This window comes from Trachinotus anak, unplaced genomic scaffold, assembly GCF_046630095.1.
Source record: "Trachinotus anak isolate AG129_WGS33_773 ecotype Australia unplaced genomic scaffold, CSIRO_AGI_Tana_v1 ptg000021l, whole genome shotgun sequence".
In the NCBI taxonomy this organism is placed as follows: Eukaryota; Metazoa; Chordata; class Actinopteri; order Carangiformes; family Carangidae; genus Trachinotus; species Trachinotus anak.
This window is the reverse complement of record NW_027273872.1, coordinates 10,420,188-10,443,974: the sequence shown is the minus strand read 5'-3', so window position 1 is coordinate 10,443,974 and position 23,787 is coordinate 10,420,188. Positions and strand designations below refer to the sequence as shown.

General features: G+C 40.3%; 1 protein-coding gene across 2 annotated transcripts in view; it reads left to right on the top strand.

Moving 5' to 3' along the window:
• The window catches only part of glra1 (glycine receptor, alpha 1), a 103,061-nt gene that overhangs the window by 20,080 nt on the left and 59,194 nt on the right, over window positions 1-23,787 (top strand). For both annotated transcript variants that reach the window (XM_071458396.1, XM_071458398.1), the window contains exon 2: window positions 4,381-4,505. In XM_071458396.1, coding sequence (XP_071314497.1) covers window positions 4,381-4,505 — 125 coding nt within the window. The remainder of the gene's footprint in view (window positions 1-4,380; window positions 4,506-23,787) is intronic.

Genomic DNA, 23,787 nt, shown 5'->3' with positions numbered 1-23,787 from the left:
CCCCCTCCTAGTGCCTCTCTGGTGCTCTGCGTGATTTGTTCTCCAATGTTTTTCACTGATGAGGGCGAGTTGGTTGGAAGGTTGGGGTGTGTGTGTGTGTGTGTGTGTGTGTGTGTGTGTGTGTGTGTGTGTGTGTGTGTGTGTGTGTATTATGTGCATGTGACCACACAATTTTGTGTGTGTGTGTTTGTATGCATATGCAAGTATGCATGTGTTACTTTGTCTGTATTATTGTGTGTGTCTGGGAAGTGTGTATATGTGCAGCTTTGTACACAAGTTTGTGTGTAGCTGCTTGTGTGTGTGTGTGTTTATTTACTTCAGTGTGTACATGAATACATCATGAGACAAGAACTAACAAGGGATTTGTCCCTTTCTGTTTTGTTTTCCAAGCACGGCTCCTCCATTATTCCCATTTTCACCCGGCGGACTGTGATTCTGATCAGCAGTTTCCTGATAAAGCAACAGCGCTGACTGCATTACGTGTTTATGAATTGCTAATGGCGCTATTTATCATGCCACACGTCACAATTTACCATATTGAATGTCACGGTTAGCAGTTTTACATTTAGAAGGTGAAAATTTAAGCGCAATCGACTGCATCATCTGTCTGATTTGATTTTTATGAGAGATTAATGCAGCTCTCCTCCCCCGCACTCATCAGGAGCTTCAACTAATGGCTGAATAATCGTTACTCTCCGTGTTCTTACTGCATGTCAGGTGCTGGTTTAGGCCCCTGCATGGACCTTCTGAGCTTTTAGAAAGTCTATAAAATCAACGAAACAGTCAAGAAGCGTCAGACCCAGGTCATATTGTTACAATCTGCAGCCTGGACTCAACTTTCTCAGGAAGTAATTTTGTCTGCGTTCAATCATTGATAGGCGTCCTGATGGTGGAGCCCGACTGCTGCTTCACTGGACGTCTGAGTGCTGCAAAGTGAAAATGTTCCTGCACCAGAATGAATTATTCCTCATAAGCACGGTCTGTAACTTCTCCTCACTCTGTGAAACTTTGGCGCAGCCAGAAACAAAATAAAACAGGCATGTCAGGAGGCTTTGAATCAATTTTTCAGCTCTTGATTTTAACACCTGAAATTTCATTTTTCTTTAGATTTGCAAAAACTTTTTGTCTGCCAGGATTAAATTCTACGTTCCAACACTGGGGCTAAGATATTTAAATGGAGTTAAATATTCAAATTTATTTTTCTATGATCGCTGTAGCATTCCATTAAACTGTATATATGCTCAAGACATACAGAATATTTCATAACTCTCCAAAATCCACCCTGATAATTCTGAGATGAAAAATTTGATATCTTCACTTCAATTTCAAGAATTTAATAAAAGTGGGAAAAAGTAATTCTGCAGCATTTCTAAGGCACCTAAAATCTTAAATTGGTTGCTCTTTTTAAAATTAGCATAATTTTGTAAAATAATTTGGATGTTTCTGAGGAGGGAACATATAATAATTTTATGGTGGATAACAAGGCGATGTAACTACTTTTCAGAGGTGTCTTTTCCCAGCAGCTGTTAATTGATAATTCCATTGCTGAGCACTGTAATTAATTCTACGAGTAAAACTGTAAAAAGGCTTCAGAGGTCTTCCTTTCTTTTTGGTTAACGAAGCTCATTGTGAGGCTGTAGTCAAATGAAATGGGTCAGTACAGCAGCTTATTTATAGTCCAGATCACACTACTGTCCACACTCTTCCTCCAGGCGTAGCAAGAAATGATGCATTCAAATACAAACTGCACTACAAGTGGCTGCTAATGCAGTTCTACTGTAAGGTCACGGGTCAGTCCAGTCCTCACTCAGAATGAAGTCACTGTCAGTTCAGTTTCCAGTCAGCAAAACATTTTAGTTCAAATTCCAACACTTTGTCTCTTTATGTTGGTTATACAAGGACTACAAGCAACGTCAATAACTGATAATCAGCTGTTTCACCTCAATAATAATGGTTGATACTGCCAAGATCACTTAAAGAAATCAATTCAATGCTAAAAAAAACTGAACTAACATTTATTTTATTTTTCTTTATAAAATAAAAATCCAGTGTGATGAACTGAAAGTGAGATTCAGTGTGTGTGTGTGTGTGTGTGTGTGTGTGTGTGTGTGTGATCTTGTACCTCTATCTGTATGAGGACCCATGTCAGTTTTAGACCTTGAGAGGACATTTTGGAAAGAACAGGACATTCTTTTAATTCCGTAGGTTTTGGCAAAATTAGGACATTTTTTAAAGGTTTGGGAAATTTTTGAACATTTTTTGAAATTCAAGATTCCTTGGCCTTTTTGGGAAAGCAAGGTTTTGTTTGAGATGTGAACTCATGTTTGAAAAGAGACATTTCGCCAGGACAATTTTGGAGACTTGGGACAACCTTAGAAATTTAGGACATTTAGAAATGGCAAACCAAGAAATAAGGACATTTTTGGAAAGTGAAAATGTTTTTGTTTGAGTGTTTCAGGGATATGACTCTGGGTTTGGGGGATGATTAATGTCAACGAGGGTCTTCACAAGTACAGTACAGCAAACAAGTTATAGGTGAGAATTACAGTGATCTACATTACTTGGTATACTGATAGCAGGTAATGAATCAGTCTTCAGTTCATTAAATCCCAGGAACACAAGTCAAATGAACCCTGTTGTGTATCGAGCTAACATTGACATTCACTGTATACAGCCAGTCAAATATATTTCACAGCTGTGCTATATCGGTTGCCAATCCCGATTGTTGTGGCATCCAGGGAATCAATTAGTGAGCGTTCATTTGTCTTGTATTCGTTTGTATGTATGTAGTTTAGTTTTTTTTTTTTTTTTTCTTATGCAAACAAACTTCAGGTATCACTGTACTTTGGCTCAATCCATCTACTTGTGTGTGTGTGTGTGTGTGTGTGTAGTGTTATTGACTCTTGCTGAAGTCATTGTATGTCTGAGGGCTAAAGGTCCATACTGGGGATTTGACATTATGCAGAGAGCATCTAATGAGCATGATGGGCTTAATAAGGTAAAGAAGTCAACTGTGCAAATACCACGGCTTTATTGTAAAATCAATGTGGCACTCAGCAGGACACGGTGCTGGTTAAGTGAATTAGAGCATTACTTTTAACCACTGTGTGGAATAACCACTAATGCATTCAACTCCGGTCAGAATGGACTGTAAAAGTTCACTTTTAATTATTCACTTTTTAATCAAATTAGATCAAACTAAATGAAATTGCCAGTAAATGAGGATAAATTAATCGTATTTGAAGCACGGGTGTGGACAAGTCCTCCTGTCTTTCGCCAAGTGCATGCTGGCTCCAGGAACAAAGTGATTTTATAATAACAGACAATTAGTCTTTAATATATTAATCATATATATGTGTATATATATATATATATATATATATATATATATATATATAATGTGTATATATATATATATATATAATGTGTATATATATCCATTTCATATTTGGTATTGAGGGAAGAAGAGCCCCTGAGGCCTCCACAGGTTTTGAAGAAGCAGGCGGCAAATGCTAATGGTGTGCAGCAATAACAGCCATGCATTTGTCTCACTTGTTGTCTCACAGTTTGGCTTAGTCTTCACATGACACAATGTGTTTTTGATGTGGCACCCCTATCAGTAGGTAAAATACACATCGGCATTACATGTTTTTTTTTTTTAAGTTTACATAACTAAATCTCTATGTTCGAGGTTTGGGAAAGTTTTGGGAAAAGAGCACTGACTCCAACAGAGGATGGGAGGCAAAGGGCATTGTTCTTTTTCTTCTTCATCAGTATATTATTTAAATGTAATTTGTCTCCATTTGAATGGGGACGTTGGGGTGGGATATTAGGCAGTAAGGAATCAGTGTTAAGTGTAAAGCAATGGTCCATCAGTTTTAGAGAGGGTAATTTGACTTGATATGATGGGTTTTGTTGAAAACAGGATTGTTGAATGCAACAGTGATAATTCTACTGGTTGTACTGGCTTCCAGGAGTTCTGGTGCACATGTCATGACTTTTTAAAGGATTTAAGGGAATTTTAATGAAGAATTGATGCTGTGGTTTTCTGAAGAGGACAGTTTGTTTTCTGTACATTGCTTCCCTGTTTTATATGATCAGTCTATCTTCAGGTTACTCCGATCTTTGCACTTTGCCTCTTTTTACTCTTGGGTGCTTGTAACACTGCCAGGCTTCTGTTGCAGATGATAAATTGCCTTGTGTGTGAAACTCAACACCTCATACAAAGAATGTTGATGTATTATGACTACAGTCTATTCTTAAATTCATCTTTCTGCCTGTCAAAAGTTCTCTTTTCTCATTACAATCCAATCACAGCTTTGCATACATCTCTTCCTTTTGAACCTTCCTCTAACCAATTTAACGTTTTCTTTCTTCCAGCTTGGCAGCATCGAAAGAAGCTGCAGCGAGGAAAGCTGCCTCTCCAATGCCGCCCTCCGAGTTCCTGGACAAACTCATGGGCAAAGTTTCGGGTTACGACGCCAGGATCCGACCGAATTTTAAAGGTAGGAGTTGCCACCAAGACTCAGTCGGATAAGACGGGAATGTAGCCAAACGTTATCCTGAAAGGCCTGGTAATGTGTTTTCTGCATTTCATTACCTTTTCTAAATGCCTTTTTTGAAGGATTTAGCCAAGATTATCACCAAAAGGTTTGTATTTATTTGTTTTGCAAAAAAGAAGAAAAAGAAACATATATAAATAGATATTGCCAAACATCTGTTGCTGTATGTTATCAAATGATGATTTTGGTTGTTCTCAATCTGTCAATCTCTTTTATTTGACCTTTGCAGTGTGGAACAAAGGTAATTCTGCCCTGTGCTCAATATGCTAAAGACAAATTTAGCGTATTTCAGGTGTTAGACCCCAAAATCCCATTTTCTTTCTCCTTACATAACCCCGTCCCTGCATCTTTAGCCCCAGATTGTAAATAAAAATATTTTAGGATATTTAGTTATCATGGTGCTAGTTGGCTACATTCCTTGGTATCCACTAAGTATCCTGAGTGCTTGTTTTGGTGGTCAAGGTAATGTGCCTCTCTCCCACGAGCGTGCTGCTAAATATGACTTTATGATGATGTTGGTGATGATGATAACATAATATTTAGTGACCTCTCCCTGAATGGAAGCCCTCATAAAGACACATGTCAGAGGTTTCAATCGTTACAGTCTGGATATTAATAAGTTTGACATTGGAGAACTGGGGCAACCCTCCATATTCATTAAAGTGTATGAATAATCCAGCAAGTTAAAAAACATCATACAGCATCCTACCAAAAATTACTTTTAAGTAATTGGAACATGGATAAATATGAGCGCACAATCACATGAACAAAACAGTAATTGGCCAGAGTTTCACCTTGTGTTTTTCAACATGAACTGTTGTAACTAATCAACAGGGTAAATGTTACATTTGAGCCTTGTTGCATGTCAAATAACACCACAACTAAGGCTTCCAGAATGGATGTGAGTAATTTCTATTGACTTCATCAGGTCATTTGTGTATTCTGAGTGTACAAAATATTGGTACCCTTGTGTTATGATGATATATGATGATTTTACATTTTCATTAGCCACTACAGAATAGACCTGCATTTCCTTATTATATATGATAAAAGAGGGTTGCAGGTATCGTAACTGTCAAGGCCCTGTGACACTAGACATCTTCCTTGACACCTTGTGATTTGATATAAACATTAGTTCAGTCAGTAGGATGAAGTACATGTATGTATTTTCCTCGAAAAAAAGTTTTACCAAAATCAGAGCAATGGTATCTGAAAGATAACATTTGACTAAAAAATGTTTTGGTTCAGATGCAGCAGTGTAATTTTTGGTAGAATTATAGACAAGCTTCATACTAGTTGGAGATGAATATAGATCCAAAATGTGCTTGTTGCAACTTTCCTCAAAAGCAAAAATCAGAGATATTCAAAATTTTCTGAATTGGCTAATTAGATTTTTTGATACAGTTTTTGTTCTCAAACATAATACTTTGATACACTGCTGGTCTGATGTTGGCAAAACCAAATAGCCATCAGTGAGGGTTAGAAGTCACAAAGGCCTTACAGTAGTCCTGTGAACCTCGACCATTGGAACTGATAAAACCTGGAGAGATAATCTATTCTATCTTGTTACTGACTGGCTCAATGTGTGGGATATGATGCTGTCTGCATACTTGTCTGCATCTCCTCCTCATCGCTGAAACAGATTGAACAGGTGAAATAAAAAGGTGTCTTAATATTTTGTACACTGAACACACAGGTAAACAGACTGCTAGAATGTGCAACAGTGAAGCACAGCTTATGTTTATGAATGCTGCCATGGAGCTTTTTTTCTTTTCTTTTTTTTTTTTTCTTTTTTTTGCTGAGGCCATAATGGTATAACCCATTATATGGTGATCTCTGTAAGTGGGATATCTCAGCTCATGCGAGACATAACTGGGAGGGGTGGAGGGGTTTTACCGTGACTAAGTGTGTATTATTAAACCTGCCGCGGCTGCAAAACAGCTGAAACCGCTCGTCCTTCCTGACCTGCCAAGAATTTGTTAGGGTGTTCTGTGAGGCATCGTCATGAGTCAATTTTTGAGACCATTTCTATTTTTTAAATTTGATTTCTCCTCAGCACTGGTTGGCAACAATCCAGTCTGATTTACTGAGTCTATTGCTGCATTGACCTTTACAAATCAGGATTTAAACAGGCCGACGTGACAGTTATTTGAATTTATAGCTCTTATGTTTTTTTCCGTTCCTCTAATGTGATGTAATAAAAAAAAGTTAAATGCAGAAAGTACTCTCTGGCAGTGTGTTAGACATGCAGAGAATAATAATAATCATCCAGCTGGCATCAGTGAGCTTTCAAAATTTCCAGAAAGAAAGAAAAACAACTTTAGTGAGTAAAACAAAGATTATAAAGTCTTTAATATGTATTGTTTGTTATCTTCAGCTTTATTTTTGGCTAAGACTGTACTGAGGGGCAATGTGTGATGAAGAAACACATTCAGGAGGATAAGCACGTCTTTTATGTAATCTGCTAAGCTAATTGTGTCAGGGGCCATTGTTAGCAGACAGGGCGTTATGTGAATTTCCAGACTCTGTCATGGCTGTCAGGTCGACATAGTGGCATAGTGTGAGTTCGCCGACTTGCTCATTCATGCAGTTTTTTTTTTGTGTGTGTGTGTGTGTGTGTGTCCCCTACTTGCTAATGACGCCACTGCATTAATCACATCCATTAAAAAAAAAAACACTTGACAGCTACTCCTTAATAAAGGCAACAAAGGAACAAAAAAGTGTACTTTCACAGCATGAGAGGGAGGCACCCGTGCACTGCGCTAGTGCAACAGCTCTCAAGTCTTTCTTAGTCTACTAGTATAATAACTATAGCGATAATAATAATAATAATAACAACATCTACTGGACTGAGGGAAGGTTATGACAGGCTTTAATTTAATGGCGATTTGTGTAGAATGATCCTTAAAATTAATCCTTTTGTATACTGTTTAAAAATAACAAAGTGACCCCTGGGTGCCCTGGAACTCTAGTTTGAGAACCAGATTGATAGACAAAAAAGAATCGAAGAAGTATTGTCAATAACAATTATAATACACATTGGGACAAATGAAAATGGAATGCCATGTTTGGACTGTTGCAGAACACTGGAATGCACCAAAATCAGTCTCTCTGGAATGTTGGAATGCTACAGTGCTGCAACAATCGCAGAGGTTCATAAAGACGGGGTCTGCTTCATCATCATTGTTTGATCTTGTTAATTCAGAACAGACTGATATCAGAAATAATGGTGGTGCTAACACTAGTTAGCTAGTAATCTAATTAGCTGATTGGAGTCTCCTAGTAAGCAAGGTCACAATTTAGTGATTGAGCTAGTGAGCTAACCAGCTTGCTAACTAATTAGCTGATAAACTAAACAGCTGGAGAGTATTTTAAGTTGCGCTGGCTTCTCCCCGGGTCCGCTGTGACTAACATTGCAAAAGGCACATGTTGACCGTCACCTGCTTTCTGTCAACAAATTTGTGGTGCTAGCTAGCCTATCAAAGTAAAGAGATGTCATGAAGTACAGTTTTCTGGTGAAAAGAGCCTCACATTGAGAAGCTGAAAACTGCTCGCTAGTAAGCTTGCTAGCTCGATCACTAGGTAATAAACACTCTTGCTAGTAGGTGAGCGCACAAGCTCACTGACTAGCTAGTTAGTTTGTAGCTTGTAGGCTCACTAGTAAACTGGTATAGGCACCACCATTCGTTCTGAATTGACAAGAGGTGAAAATGTGTCTGTCCTCCCTGTGGGACTCTGAACAAATTAGGTAATGTCAAACTTTGTTTATGAACCTCTGCTATTTACTGCCATCAGTATAGATAATAACACATCACAGAAAGCTAGACTGGGAGGATGAGGTGGAACGCCATGTCAGCTTTGTTCTAGAACATGGAATGCTAAAAAACTGAATTCTAGAACTCCCTTTGGAATGTTGGAATGTTTGGACCTGTAGACAGTTAAGGGCACCGGAATGTGGGCTGGATGTGGAATGCTAAATAGTAACAGCATAATAATGCAGCTATTTTTTTTTTTTTTTGGTTTCTAATGCAAGATGATTGCTCATTTCCTCCGCCTACATAGTTTACACATGCATTCACCTCATCAAATTAGCACCAGTCCTGCTAATTTTGCCATGCAGCAACAGTGGATGGAGGGCGGGGAGGGACACAGTGGAGGGAAGAAAAGAGATTTGCCTGAAGCTACGAATGTGCCAGCATGAGAGGAAATTACACTGATCACAACCGTGGGTCCGCTGTGTGGGCAAAAAGCTTCCGATTGATTTAGCAGGTTCCTCCATCAGAGAGAGAGGAGAGCAAACACTCGTGACACATTTAGGACAAGCCATTTATAATCCATGAGTTCATCCGTTCTTTCATTCTCTCATCCTGCTCTCTCATTCTTTTATTAGTATTTTTCCCCTCCCCTTTGCTCTTTCCTTACTTGACTCCATTCTTCTGTCCTTCATTCATTGAGTCAATCATGTTTTGATACCTTTTCTTGATTCCTTTCCTAAATTCTACCTCTGTTTTTTGGTTTATTTTTCTCTTATTTTTCTGTCCTTACATATTCCTGCCCCCCTCTTCCTTCCCTCCTACCATTCTTTCCTTGTTCTTTATTCCTGTCTACTTTGTTTTGTAATCAGTCTTTCATTCTCTTTTAGTGTTTGCACCTACTTTCTTTCTTTTTACTTTCCTTCACTATCCTAATGTCTTTCTCCTATCATTTACCAACTTATTCCGCTTATTTCTTGCTGCTCTGTAATCATTCTTTTTCAATTTGTGTCCTTTCCTTAATTGTAATCTATGTAGTCATTCATCCTGCCTTTTGCATTTTCTTTCCATTTTTATTTGCCATCCAGTTTTCTTTGTACCCTGTCCTCCATCCTTTATCTCTTCCTACATGGTTTTTACTGTCCAGCCTTTTCCCATAAATGACCATTTTCCTTTTGCATGGATTAAAGACAAGGTCATTAATACAGCGATCACCCCATGCATCTCCTCTCCTCCCCAGCCTCCCTTTCCCCAGGCCTCCTCTGTATTCGGGCCTTGTTTACCAATTTCACTGATTCGTGAAACGAACTGGACTCCTTTGACCCGGATAACCAGGTGGGCAGGCAGCGTCCAGGCTCACAGAGCAGGAAGAGATTGTACAGTTCTTCAGCAGTGAGGACAGGGAGATGTAGTACAACAGCAACACCAGGCCTTTCTGATCTACTAGCCCTGGTAATGAATGGCCACATGGCAGTGTACAGATAAATAAGTGTGTGTGTTAGCGTGAGAGAGATAGGGGCTTAGAGAGGGAACCAGTGAGGGGAAGGTGTGTTTGTGTGTTTGGTAAGAGCATTTGTGTGACTCAGTGTGTGTGTGTGTGTGTGTGCGTGTGTGTGTGCGTGCGCACTTGATGAATAGCACAGACTACAGCTGCGACTCCCCTCTCCCTCTCCGCCATAACCTTGTCCTTCCTCATCACTCAAGCTGAACGGCAGCGAGGACGACGGCTCCGAGTGAGCTTCTGGTTTTAAACTCAACCAGAACGGGCTGATAGTGAGCCGGCTATTTATCGGCACCACTACTTAACCACCCCCCTCCACCCCTCCCCCTTCCATCTCCATTTGCCCCTGCAGGACGGGAATCGATGAAAAGACCCTAAACACCTTGATAACCTCAAACTTAGTATGCATCAGGGTTTTGCGGGTATATGTCAGCAAGTTTTCGTCTTCAGCTCTCTGACAGCCACAGTAGTAGCCTTAGCGAAGGTTTGCGTCTGTGGATGCAATCCTTTTATTTCACGCTGCTCCCATGGTTGATTTGGCAAAGCTCCCTTCTCGCTGCTCTTAAATCCCAGCGGTGATCAGTGTGAAAAAACACAATTATGTCACTTTGATTCTGAGCTGAATGGCGCCATTTTTCTCGTCGGAACAAGTAGACATGAGTAAATATACAATGTACAGCAGTATATTTTCATCTTTGGCTTCCTCCTTTTTCCTCCTCCTCCACTCTTCTCTCTTTCTCTTTCACAGCAGGAGTACATGTTACTATAGAATGCTACACTACTCTATACTACACCTATGCTGTTCTATACCCCCGCCCCCATTTCTCTCTGCACCTCCTTTTCTCCTTGGCAGGGTTAAATGTGCCGAAGTGGGACTGTAGTTATTAGCTGTCAGAGCTTGACGTTCATTTGGTGTTATCAGCACTTGTCTAATGGCTACTTAATGGGATTAATGGGCATAAGGTAATGAGCGTGGGATGGAGGAATGGCTGCGGGGGGAAAAAATGGATGAGTGAGGGAGGGTGAGACAGAGAAAGAGGGAGAGGTGAAGGAAGAGAGGGAAGGAAGTTGGCATTGGAAATGGCTAACCGACTTGGAGGGATTTGCTTACGAGAGTAGATTGGAAAGAACTGCAGATGGCAAAAGTGCAATCCAGGGTCTGACACTGCATACACAGAATGTTTTCCACTAGCTTAGCACCAGAATTTTGATGCTAGCTCAGTTCCCAGTGGGCTTCAGTATTGCTCAGTTATGTTTAACATTTGCAGCTGATATGAATAAGCAGCTTTCAGATACAAACTGTAATATCTACTCCCTCCTCTTCTTATTTTTATTTTTCTGAGAGCTGCTTTCTACAAGGAAGCAAACACTGGAGAGAGGGGGCATCCTTGCTCAGAGGAAGGTCTTGTGGCTCTTTTAGTATTCTAGGTAATGGCCTTATCCTTTCCAAGCCAGGAAATTTGGATGGGGACTATATTGCACAGAGCGAGGAATTTTTAATGTCCCCTCAGAGGTGACTCTCCAGTGAATTATGACAAAAATATTGATCATGCTTCAACGTCTAGCAGGCGGAGGTGGAACGGCAAGGGCAGCGAAGAGAGGAATATTGAATTGGGTAATGGTAAAAGGCAGCCAAATGTACGGGGGCATTCAAGATGGACTGAAAGAGAGACTGATATGAGGGTGGGCGGGGGAGAGAGGCGGACGAGTGAAAGGAAACAAGGATGTTTGCACTGATTTTGACTAAGCCAAAAGTAGCAGTTTAAATCTGCACATTAGCAAGAGCTGAAAGAGAAATCATCAAGCTGTTAATTACAGCACTATCAAATGAGCCGTGTTGTCAAAATGAATGAACTCTGTATCTCTTCCGTCACACAGTTTGCTATAAATACCTCACATCATTATTGTTTCTTCTTGATCTAAAGATAGCAAAAAAAAAAAAAAAAAAACATGAAATCTCTTTAGCTTGAGGCAATGAAAAGCTAATGTGGGATGTGTAAGAAGAGTTGATGGCCACATTACTCCGTCTTCCTCCCTCTGCAGTCCACTGGTCCATGGCTAATAAGTTTATAAGGAAGGGATTACTGCTTTATAAAAGGCCATTGGATTCTCTCGAGGAATCCCATCACACCTCTAATTACCAGCTTAGGCCCACCGTATCAGTATAAAAGGCCTGATGGAGAGGTTGTTTACTGCTGTGACACAATCATGAAGGCGGCAAGCTGCTGTTTTCACTCTCTACATAGCAGGAGTGTATAATCGTCAGCTGATACACGCAGCCTGGGAGTACACCGAAGAGAGAAAACGACAGTTAGGGAGAATCCCTGTTCTCATTTAACCAAAAATACCTTTGTTTTCCAACACAAAGGCAAGGTTTTTTTATTGTTTCTACACCTCCCCTACAAAGCCAGGAGAATTGATTCTGCACAGTGCTAGTAATTAGCTGGCATTATGAGATCCCCGCTGCCAGCAAAGCAAAGCCCAAAAACAAAAGCTGCTGTGGTTTTAATGCCAGGATCAGGTGCTTAGATGTTCGACAGGCTGCCTGGCCGTGGGGCTAAGCCCGGGCTTAGCCCTGACACAGAGAGATTGCCGTGCACAGAGGAGGGAGGAAAAAATTGCCTTTCATGGATTCAGGCAGATTATAGAGTTTAAGTCACCTGTCTACAACAGTTCATGGTCACGACGAATACGTTCCATCTATCTTAGGAACCATTTCCCTTTTTTTCCGGCTGACAATGACAGATTACAATATCGCTCCCAGACTTCTCCTCGGCATAGTCGTCATCCTTCACAATGGCAGTTGTCAAGTACAGCAAAGCAGGCTGGGCCCGGTTTACTCAGTCCAATGCAGTTCGGAGGCAGAAATAGGACATCAATCAACAAATCTGAGCTATGAAAGGAAACAAAAAACTTCTCTGAATGTAGTTGAAATAGAATGAAGTTGCTCACTGTGCTGTCAAATGCATAGATGTGATCATTGTTTGCTCGAAACTCATTATATGTCTGAAGCTGTACACTGGTTGACCTTCACATAAGGATATTTCATTCAACACTTGGGTATGTAGTCATGGGAATGTGTTTTTCACCACCATCAAAGGTAAAAGGTGAAGTGTTGTGGGGTTAGTAGTTTTATCTACTCATCAAAGTAAAACTTTTCTCTTTGCTTCTTGTTCTTGAACTTTCTAGATGAATCCGATAAGCCACTGATCCTCAGTGACTCATCAGAGACAGGCCTTTGTAGAACAGGCAGTAACTTTCCCCGAGTGAACGGGGGAAAGGCCTTGTCACTGTGAAACAATGAATCGTTCGGCCTTAGCTTCCAGTTCCTTGACATTAACAGGTCGGCATTTTCCCATTATTAATCAGTCTCTCTGCAGACTAAAAGTTCCCTTTCAGTGGTGTAACTGAAATTATTATGTGGCCCATTTGGAAGAGGTTGAAGATTTACATTTCTGGGGGTGGACGTAGGACCCTTTGTCATTCCGATGGGCTCCATCGCAGCCAAATGACTTCAAATTAATGGTGCCCATTTGAAGAAAAAAAATAGGATTTCATTTCTGATTTAGATTTATCATTTATCCATTCCCAAGGGGTTACAGCTCCATTTCTGTAGCTAAGAGTCAAATTGTTGCAAGGGACAAAAAATCCATACGAGTCTGGTTCACTTCATTTAGAAGTCAGTCAAGTCATTCTGGAATATGCAACTCACCACCAACCTGTTGCCCAAAAGAAAAGAAATAAAACAGTGTAATTTCCTCGAAGGCCAAATACGGCAAAAATCTAAATGAAGCCAGTTTGACATGTAGTCTTTGCATTCTCCCCGCCCTCCTCCTCCTCTTCCTCCTCTTTCTCTCTGGCCTCTTGCATCTCCTGTAGTGCATTTTGCTAGTCTTACTTCAGCTCCTCTTGACAGAACTGCATTGCAACCCTCCTTCTCCTCCTCTTCATCTCAGTGCATCGCCTCTCCTCTCCTGCCCGCTGCAGTATGGCAGTAGATTGATCCTCTACAGACTCATGCATCCCTCCTTCCTGCTATTGCCTTCACAGTATGTTGCCCCCCCCCCCCCCCCCCCCCCCCGCCCTTCCTAAGTCTCCCCCACTGCCATACACTCTCCCCCGCTGAGCGTTGGCAGCAGTGCGACACCTTAGATAATCGAGCCTTGCTGTCTTGTTCGCTCCTTGATAGAAAAAGCGGTTGTTTTCCTTAACGAGGACAAACAACGTATAGTTGGTAACATGTTGTTAGAATATGCTGTGTTTAATTCTGATCTTTTTTTTATTAGACCCCAAAGGCTCCAAAAATGAAGCTACTCACAAGAAAGGTACTTTCTTTTTCTTTTTCCCTTTTTTCTTTTTTTTTTTCCTCTTTTCTTCCCTGACCATGGTTTTGTGTTTGTCAATCACTCGTGCAAATATGAGGCATTTTCCAACTGTTGAGAAAACTGGGAACATTAGGGAAATGCCTATTTGGTTTAAGTATATAAGAATATAGAGATTGTGTTGTGTTGTTGCAGTTGTTTTACTGTCTAGAGAATTTCTGGTGCAATTAAGCAAATAAGTATTTGTGAGTATTTCAATAATATTTCAATTGCAGTATTTCAAGTTTTACTTAATTCATTGTGTTGACAGAATTTTTTTTCCTCCCTTAATGCCACACACAGTTGTTTCATTAGTGGCAAAACATGCTGCTCAGTGTGACGACAGTTAATTCTTCCAAAACAGCAGATATTATCCCAGGCTCAGTTGTCTGGCAAAGCAAGATCTTTTCTGAGAAAGTAATGGTTTTTGTCTTCCTCGTGAAGGCAAATGTAAACACACAGCTCTTTTTAACTTGGCTTGTGTGTAACCTCACCCCACCTCCAAGTTATTCTCAGAAAAAAAGCTTTTATCTTAAGCTTTACAACCAGCCTTTTGTACTTCATTATGGCTGATGTGTAGGTCTGCTGCACTGTAGATATATATGTACGACACTGGGCAAGTCTAATACAAGAATAGTAGCAATAGCCCAAGACCGCCCTCTTCAGTGCCAAGTTAAACAAACCCTCTCCTGGGTGCCAGATGACGGTGCAGTGGAAGTGAGTTAAATAGCTGAAAAAAGAACAGCCACAAATAAAGAAGTGAATGACTGAAGTTTAATATATGTTTACATCAGCCTGACACATGACAGTGCTTATGTTCCACCAGCCTCTCAACCACAGTTAATGTTAGCACGAGTAACTATGTTGCTACAGTAGATACAGTTCATTTCTACTGAATGCCTAGTGTACAGTAGTAAAAGGTCTAGAGTGTTGTTAACAACATTGTACCCTGCACACCTCACCCCCCTGTAGCTCCTGTACCTGACAGCTGGGAGCTAACGTTACCACACATCCCGACTCAGCACAACCTTTCCTAAGTTAAAATGTTTTACTCAGATTTGATTTTAGGTCCTCACAGTGTTCTGCAGAGAGACATAAAAGAAGCTGAAATCCCCACGGAAGTTTGACAGAGAAAATTTAAGGTCAAACTCAAGTAATCTTCAGAGCTCTGATTACTGAGTACGAAGTAGTACAAAGTTAAATACAATATACTATGATGTGGTAAAGAATAAAACTACAACACACTACAGTAGAATACAGTATAGTATAATGTAGTAGTACCATATGTTATATGATAGCATTGTGTTACATGGCACATTACATTATAATAAAGTGCATTAAAATTAAAACAACATAAAGTATAATGTGGTAATGAAGAGAAGTACAACACAGTCCACTAGAATACAGCTGAAGTATAGTATAGTGTAGTATAGTATGGTATAGTGTGGTAGATTGCGGCACAGTAAGGTACAGTATGGTAGGGCATATTATAGTACAGTATGGTATGGTATAGTATAGTGTTGTATTAAAATAAAATATGTTTGAGTACAGCATAGTATGGTATAGTAGAGTACAGTAGAATGCAGTAGAATATGGTTCAGTAGAGTATAATATGTTAAAGTAGAGTATGGTACAGTAGTAGAGTACAGCAGAGTACAGTAGAGTTGCTCTGTAAACACGTCTGTATTTGTTCTCTGTTGAGCCGCGTTGAAGAATCTCTCTCAGCCCGTTTGGCTCGTTAGCTTAACATGCTAACGTTCTTAGCACAGCAGGCCCTTTACAGTGTGGCTCCTGTCAGTCGTAACTAATGTGTATGTGGCCCTAATTTGCATGTACAAAGTGGAGCCCCCCCCCATACACACACACACACACACACACAGGCTACACATATATATACGCACAGATACACAATGTTCCATCCTGCAATTAAGGCTGCAGGAGGTTCCAGACAATTACAGTTGGTGATGGAGCTAAGAGCAGAGCTGATATGCTGGGCAGTCTTTTAGGGCAACATTGCCAGACACAGTCAACACGAGTTTAGAAAATGTATCTTAACATTTCCTGGAGACAGACTATTCCTCAGTCATTATGGCAACGATGCTGAGGAAATATCAGAGGTTTCATTGCTGAAGAAGTGCAGTCAGACCGTCTCAAGACAATTAAAACAAAAACTCAACTGCAGCAGCCTCTTTATCCACAGTACTGCAGATATGATCCTTTTCTGTCTGATTACACTGGGTGACTAATGCTATTGAGAGAGACTCTGTCGGTTTGCAGACAACAGACCCCAATTACCTCCTGAGTTCAGCTCTGGTGGCCAATACAGTCGGCTTCACAAGAAACAACATTTTGTTTCCGTAGCAGCTCGTCTGCCTCAAGGCTGCTGATGTATAACTTACCCACCAGCTCAGGAGAGGAGAAAAAAACTGCAGAGCTAATAAGAAATAATTTCTCATTTTAATGTTCAAATAGCAAGTGAAGAATTACAACTTAAGAAGTTCAGAGATGTGTTAAAAAGGACATGAATGTCAAACTTCATCTCATAATATAATATATGTGATAATGACTTGAGGCATTATCAGGAACAGGCAGCAAAAACATAAATGACTGTATCTGAAATGATTTGCTTTGGTTTGCTAGTTATAATTTAAGATTGGTTCGACTTTAAACTGATTGAATTCCAGTGGATTAACTAAAGGAAAAACTAGACATCCTGCAAAACAATACGATATATAAAATGTAAATCTGAGGATTGGGCTACAGTGATGATATTTGTCGATATAAATGCATATACTTTTAACATTGCTGAGTGTATCAGGCTATTGGCAATTTCACAAATCAGTGAATAGGATTTCTTTAATGTAATGTAATAACATACCTCTTTGTTTTTTTAATATTCTGGACCTCCCAGTCTGGTTACTTTATCCACAGACTGGTTAAAATCTACTAATAAAACTTCAACCATCCCATATAGTTTAATTAACTTATATATCAACCTGGGGTCCATCGGACTGATGTACTTTAAAATTAAACAGTGGGTTTAAATATAGATGTTTGGCATTCCACAAAGACAGTTTTTACAACCTCACCTCAAGGCCCAATGAAGTGAATGCTGCTCAGACTTTCAGCATTGAAAATTAACTTTGAACCTCAATAATTTTCAAACGTCACAAGCCAGAAAAGGGTCAAATAATTTTTAGCTTTAAGTGGAATTATCAGTGATAGTTTATATAAATTTGAGCCAAACTGGTTCATTGAAGATTTGACGTCTTTAGATTATCTACCATTGTCTTTCACAATTTCTTACTCTCTTGAAAACACTCCGATTGGGAGCACAATTTCAGCTCAGTGAAGATGAAGAAATCTACTACCTAACAACCTAAACCTAACTTAACAAGGAGCTAAAAGAAAATTGCTAATGTTAGCATGGTAGTAGTAGGTAAGTGCAAGCACTGATGAAATGCAGAGCCCCTCCAATATCAAAAACTAGTGTTAAATCACCTCAAAACACTTTATTGTCATCCAACACTTTATCAAAAAGGATTTGGCAGCTGGAGATTAAAGCTCATTGATTTGTTCTGAACACGGCTCTCACTGTGCACAGCAAGCAATAAGAGAGTAACTTTATTTCCTGTCACTGCTTTGACTTGATCTGCCTTCAGCATCCTCTGCGGGAACCTCACATCTTTTACACGTAAAGACTTTTACTGACGCACACACTCACTCTTTATCATCGGAAATGGTTAGTTTTTTGCCACAGAGCAGCAGGCTCGTCATTTTAATCTGCGGAGCTGGTCGGCTTTGGACGACTTTGGTGGAGATGTCTTAGGAGAGAAAGGGGGGAGAGCAGGGCAGACGTGAAGGGAAAAAAAAAGATTAGGTTAGTGTTGAAGGAAGAGAGGAAAGATGTAATATGCAAGAGGGAAAGAGAGGGGATGGGAGACCACGAAAGAATCTGAAGAAAGGACAATCTACTGAAGAGAAGGGTATGAAGACAAAAAAGAGAAATGAGTTAAAATTAAATTGCACGTAGGGAAAGGAAGAAAAATGACAGCAAAATAAAATAAGAAGAAACAAACTAAATTAAAGGACAGTAAAGGGGATGAGAGGACATCAAAGGAATGAAGACAAGAATATTAAAAAAAAAGAAGAAAATGTAATACCACAAACGTAAAGGGGGAAATGATACCAATATGGAAAAAGGAGAGAAAAGACAAACAGGAAACGAAGCAAATAGAATGACAGCAGGGGAACGAGTCGAACAAATCACTGTAGAGACTTGAAGCAAAGTGCCAGAGAAAGAAAGCCATCATCAACGAGGAGGAAACATGGGAGGATGGGAGAAAAGACGGGAACGAGGACACACAGAAAAGGGGGGAGGGAGGAGTTGGAGGATGAGGATGAGGAGGGAGCGAGAGGAGATTTCTCTTCCAGCGTGTTCAGCAGAATCCAGTCAGCAGGTCAGGGGCCCGAAGCCTCACCACGGCCGCCGTCGGCAGCAGCCGTTCTTCCTGATTAGAGGCGCCACTCTGCTCCTTCTGTTGTGGGATGTTCAGCACATATTACACACAACTCACCTCCTCGCACTGGCGCTTTATGCAGATTAATGTAAGGCCAAGGGATATTTGTCTGCTAACAGATTCTGGGCTCTCCTTCCCCCTCGGTGCCATGCAAGAGGCCAGAGGATTCAATCTGTCTCTGTAGATTTATGCTTATCCCAGTGCCCGGTTTCATGGAGGACGGCTTTGTAATATGATTGCATAGTGCTGTAGAGAGGTGACACTTTAATGTGACGACTGCAGGTTGGAGCATATTGCGGTTATTTTACTTTTTTATTGAGAGCAACAAAAAAAAAAATTGCTGCTATGTAGATTTATGCTTATCCAAGTGGCCTGTCTTGTGGAGAACACCTTTATAATGTGATTGCACTGTGCTGCAGAAAGCTAACACTGCAAAATGATTACTGCAGGCTGGAGCACATAGTGTGGTTTAGTGAATGTAAAGCAGAATATCCCTCTCCATAGATTAATGTCCATCCAAGTGGCCCATTTTAAACAGTATAATATGGCTGTGTGGAACTTCAGAAAGGCAACACTCGGGTGTGATTGCAGGGATTTCCTTGACCAACAAATCGTTACACATCAAGACAAAATGAGTAATTTGTTGATTTTCTCTAGAAAAACCGGATTGTTTCATTGCTCACCTATATAGTTACAGTTAGTAATGTTTAGAAGCATAAAATTACTTGGTCAAGATTTAAAAAAAAAAATGTTTTAGTGCTTAAAAGTAACCACTGATGATAGGTTAGAGGAGATGAGCCTTCTTTATATTGAAGTACAGTGTGAGCCCAAATATCCACCTCAACTTCCTCATTTAACTCGTCTTTCAAATAAACCAAATGCACAAGCATGCTAAGTGTGTTTGTGGAAGAGCTGCAAGGAAGCTAATGAGGAAGCAACACTGAAATGAGAGCAATCACAAACTGAAATGTCAACTTCAGAAGCACAAATTTAACGTCTTAACTTCTGCTTCCTGTCAGCCATAAAGGGACACTAAATGTCGATCATCAGGATCAATGTATGTTTAAGTTCAGTTAGTCAAAGGGAAACTCCACCAGCTTTGCACATCAGCATCAGTTTTCTCGTCAAGTAACAAGATCCAATCTGATGAAAATCAAATGTTTTTTAACCTCGTTAACGTCCATATGATGTTTTTTTTTATATAATACAAGAAATAGGATGAGTGAAATAATCAGTCATCGCCATGACTGAGAATTTCCACCGTGGAAGTGCAACACAATTCGCAGCCATGACAGTAAAGTTTTCTGAATCATTTTCCTAATACTAGAGTTGTAAACTAGTATTTCAATTCTGAAACATTAAACTCACTCTTGAAACATGTGAGAGGATGATGCACTGTCAGACAGACCTGTGTTATCAGTGAGGTTGCAAGAAGAAGTGCATGCATCATCCCTCATGTGTCTGAGGGATAAGGTGAGGGGGCGGATTGACACACACACACACACACACACACACACACACACACACACACACACACACACACACACACACACACACACACACACATCCACTAATCTCACATGACTATCTACCTTCCTCTCAAGATGATTAAAAGCATCGAGCTAACAGCGGAGCATCACGACACACCCTTAAATCACCCACAGATTTATTGAGCAGATTACCATCACACACACAAACACACACACACACACACACACACACACACACACACACACACACACACACACACACACACACACACACACACACACACACACACACACAAGACAAACAGTCTGTCTACACAAACACACAGTCAGTCAAACAAACATGCAAATAATAAGCAGGAAGGATCAAGCAAACACACACACTCAGGGCCACATGCACAAAAACAGTCAAACACACAATAACACATACAGACATTTTTAAAAAAAAAGAAATCACAGACATGGTCTCACACACACATACAAACACACACACACACACACACTCTGCAGCGTCACTACCTTTCAGTAATCCAGTGGAATAAAGCTCCAGTCACCTCGTCTCTGTCGCTGTGTCGCCGCCATAGACCTGCTATTGATTTGTGTTCCTCTGCAGTCGGGCAGCTGCCAGCCGGTCATGTCTGCTTGTCACTCAAAACCTGGCCTGGAAAGTCCTGGAAGGTCCAGGAGCACTGCTTTGTCAGTCACTGAAGACTTAGTTCAGTGTCTGCTTCTTATTAGAGGAAAAACAACAGATTTTGGGGGAAAGTGATCGACTTTACCACTTTACCACTGATGAAACATCATCCAACACTGATCTGAAAGTGTTAGAATTTACCCATGCATGAAAATTGCTACATTTCTATGTATTAACAAATTAAAGCTTATTATGTTCCTGAAACTTCCCCTGAAATTTTCCCTTGCATAGATAGATAGATAGATAGATAGATAGATAGATAGATAGATTTGTTTGTCAGAGTGCTTTGGTTCATGATTAATGCCTAGATAAGACTGTGTGTGTGTGTGTGTAAGGTTAATATGTATAAACAGAGGGAATATGGGAGAGAGGAAGTGCACACATGCAAGCACATGCTGACAGGCAAACACAGACACACAAATACTCCCACTGCAAACACACAGTCACACACACACACACACACACACACACACACATTGTCGCACGGAGAGACTTAAAATGCTCCCAGGCACGAATGCCAATTTTGAGTAAATATGCATAGACAAATACACACACACACACACACACACACACACACACACACACACACACACACACACACACACACACACACACACACACACACACAAAAGCCTCAGGTGATTTCTGACCAGGCTGCCATGCATCCATCTATCTCGCCATCCTCTCCTCTGCCTGCCTCCCACTTTGAATACATTTCATCTCATAATGAAACTTGAACACCCTGTGGCTGAAAGGGAGAATACGAATGAGATGAAGAGGCTGAGAGAGTGACAATGAGACAGGGAAAGGAAGGAAAAAAACAAAAGAAACAGATTCGTAGAAAGAGTGAAGGTGAGATGGAGGAAGAGGAGGTGGAGTAAAACATATCATAATGGTATTTCTTCTCCGTCGCTGGGGAGGAAAATTAAGTTTTTCCCTAAAGTTCACTGCGTGGAAGAGGCGATGATGGATGGCTGAATGTGTCGGCGAACGGAGAAACCACCATTCCTCATCTCACCACTCCAATTAAAATGTGACAGGAAGTGTTTTTTTCCCCCTGCCACTGATCAACCGCACGGTTTACTCCCTCGTTTAAACCTAAAAGGGTTTCCTGTTCTATAGGAGAAGCCAGGTATATGCTTTTATATGTGGAAGAATAATGAGAGCTGTCAGTGTAAATGAAGAGCAATGGCGCACGAGGGAGGGCTGAGGCATCTGCATGGGAATAAAGGCAGAAATAAACAAGAGGCCGACACAGACAGGTGCTTTTTTTTCACATGTTGGTGTCACTTTAGAGAAAGTAGACACGAGGAAGAGAAAAAAAAAACATGGCTTGTTTCAGTAGTGTTTCATTGTTGAGTCAGGAGATGGACGTCACTTTAATGTATCGCAGCCTTCGAGCGTTTTCCTTTCTTTCCCACCTGGCATTTCGCAGCCTTGATGTTTATCTCCTCCTCCGTTGTCATGTCTGGATGTAATGGAGGAAACGCATTGAATAAACAGCAACAGGAGAAGGAGGAGTGAATACTCTCCCTCTTTCCTATTTATTAATTAATTTATTTTGCCTGTAGTGCTGCTCATAGGCATGTCCAGGAAATCTGGGAAAATCCTTGAAAGTTTGTTGATTTGAGGAAAAAAAAAAAAAAAAACAGCTTTGGATTTTTATATTTTTATTAAGGTGTTGTAATTTCTGTCAACATCAGTGTGCTGAAATTTGGCCCACCCTAGATTTGACCAGGATTTAGCAGGAGTTAAAGGGGAACTCCCTAGTATGGTCAAACCCCAAAAACACCAGATCCTAGACTTCCCATAATTCAACTCAATAACATTTTTTATTTGGCGCTTGTCTGCTTGCCTTTCAAACTCAGTCCCCAAATTTGTGATGTAGGTTTTCTGTTAGAGACTTTTATTTTCCCAACCCGAGCCAAGATAAAGTGGATGACATCACTTTGATAAGTCATATGTTGTCCACGAGTTTGTCGTTATTATTGTAACCATGACAACAAAGATTGTCTAATGTTGAGAAAGTACTTATTTTAACCCAAATCACCATCTTTTCTTAAACCTAACCAAACCATGACTGTTATGATAGTAACCATGGCGATAAAGGTAGGTACGCCACTCTTGGTACAGTCCATGTGTCCAAGGTCTGGTACACCTGCCGCTGTAGGGGCACTATTTCAGGAGACACTCTTATGCTATTAGTACTTGGGGTCTGGGGCCAGTTTTTAATGGTTTGGGCTCTGTAGTTCCAATAAAGGGAACTCAACAAAAGCAACAAAAGCAACAGGGTGAAGGCTGGGGAATTGTCATCATTTTGGTTAAATGTAAATAAACAGGTTGTGTTCGGGGTTGCTGTGAACTTTTTCTGTAATACTCCAGACCAGGATCTTTCCCTAACCTCAACTAAGAGCTGTGAGAGTCTGGACAGAACCATAGACCAGTTTAATGAAGCTGGAGTCACTATAGGTGGAGATTCTACTGTGGGATCAGATATTTTGGAGGAAAACAAATATGTTGTCTGTGAACATCTACTGATACGTTCAATGTAAAGGTATTTGTGACTTGCCGAATATGTAAATGAACAAGTCCTCATTACATTTACATTAACAATTGTAATTGTAATTTCTCAGCTCAGATATCACTCTAATGTTGGGTTGTCTGCATACTTTCGGCCACAGACCGAAAGGCTCCATTACAGAACCACTGGCAGTGGAAAACATTATTATTGAATATTAAAAAAATAGATATGTTACAGTTAAAACAGTAACAAAGTAAAAGTTCCACATATCATCAGAAAATATTCCTGTTAATACCTTTGCTCTTCCAGTATCCTCTGCGTTTGTGACCAAAAAAGTTTGAATCTCTTTTTCTTTCCAAGTGCAGAATCATTTTTATGACTTTTAGCAA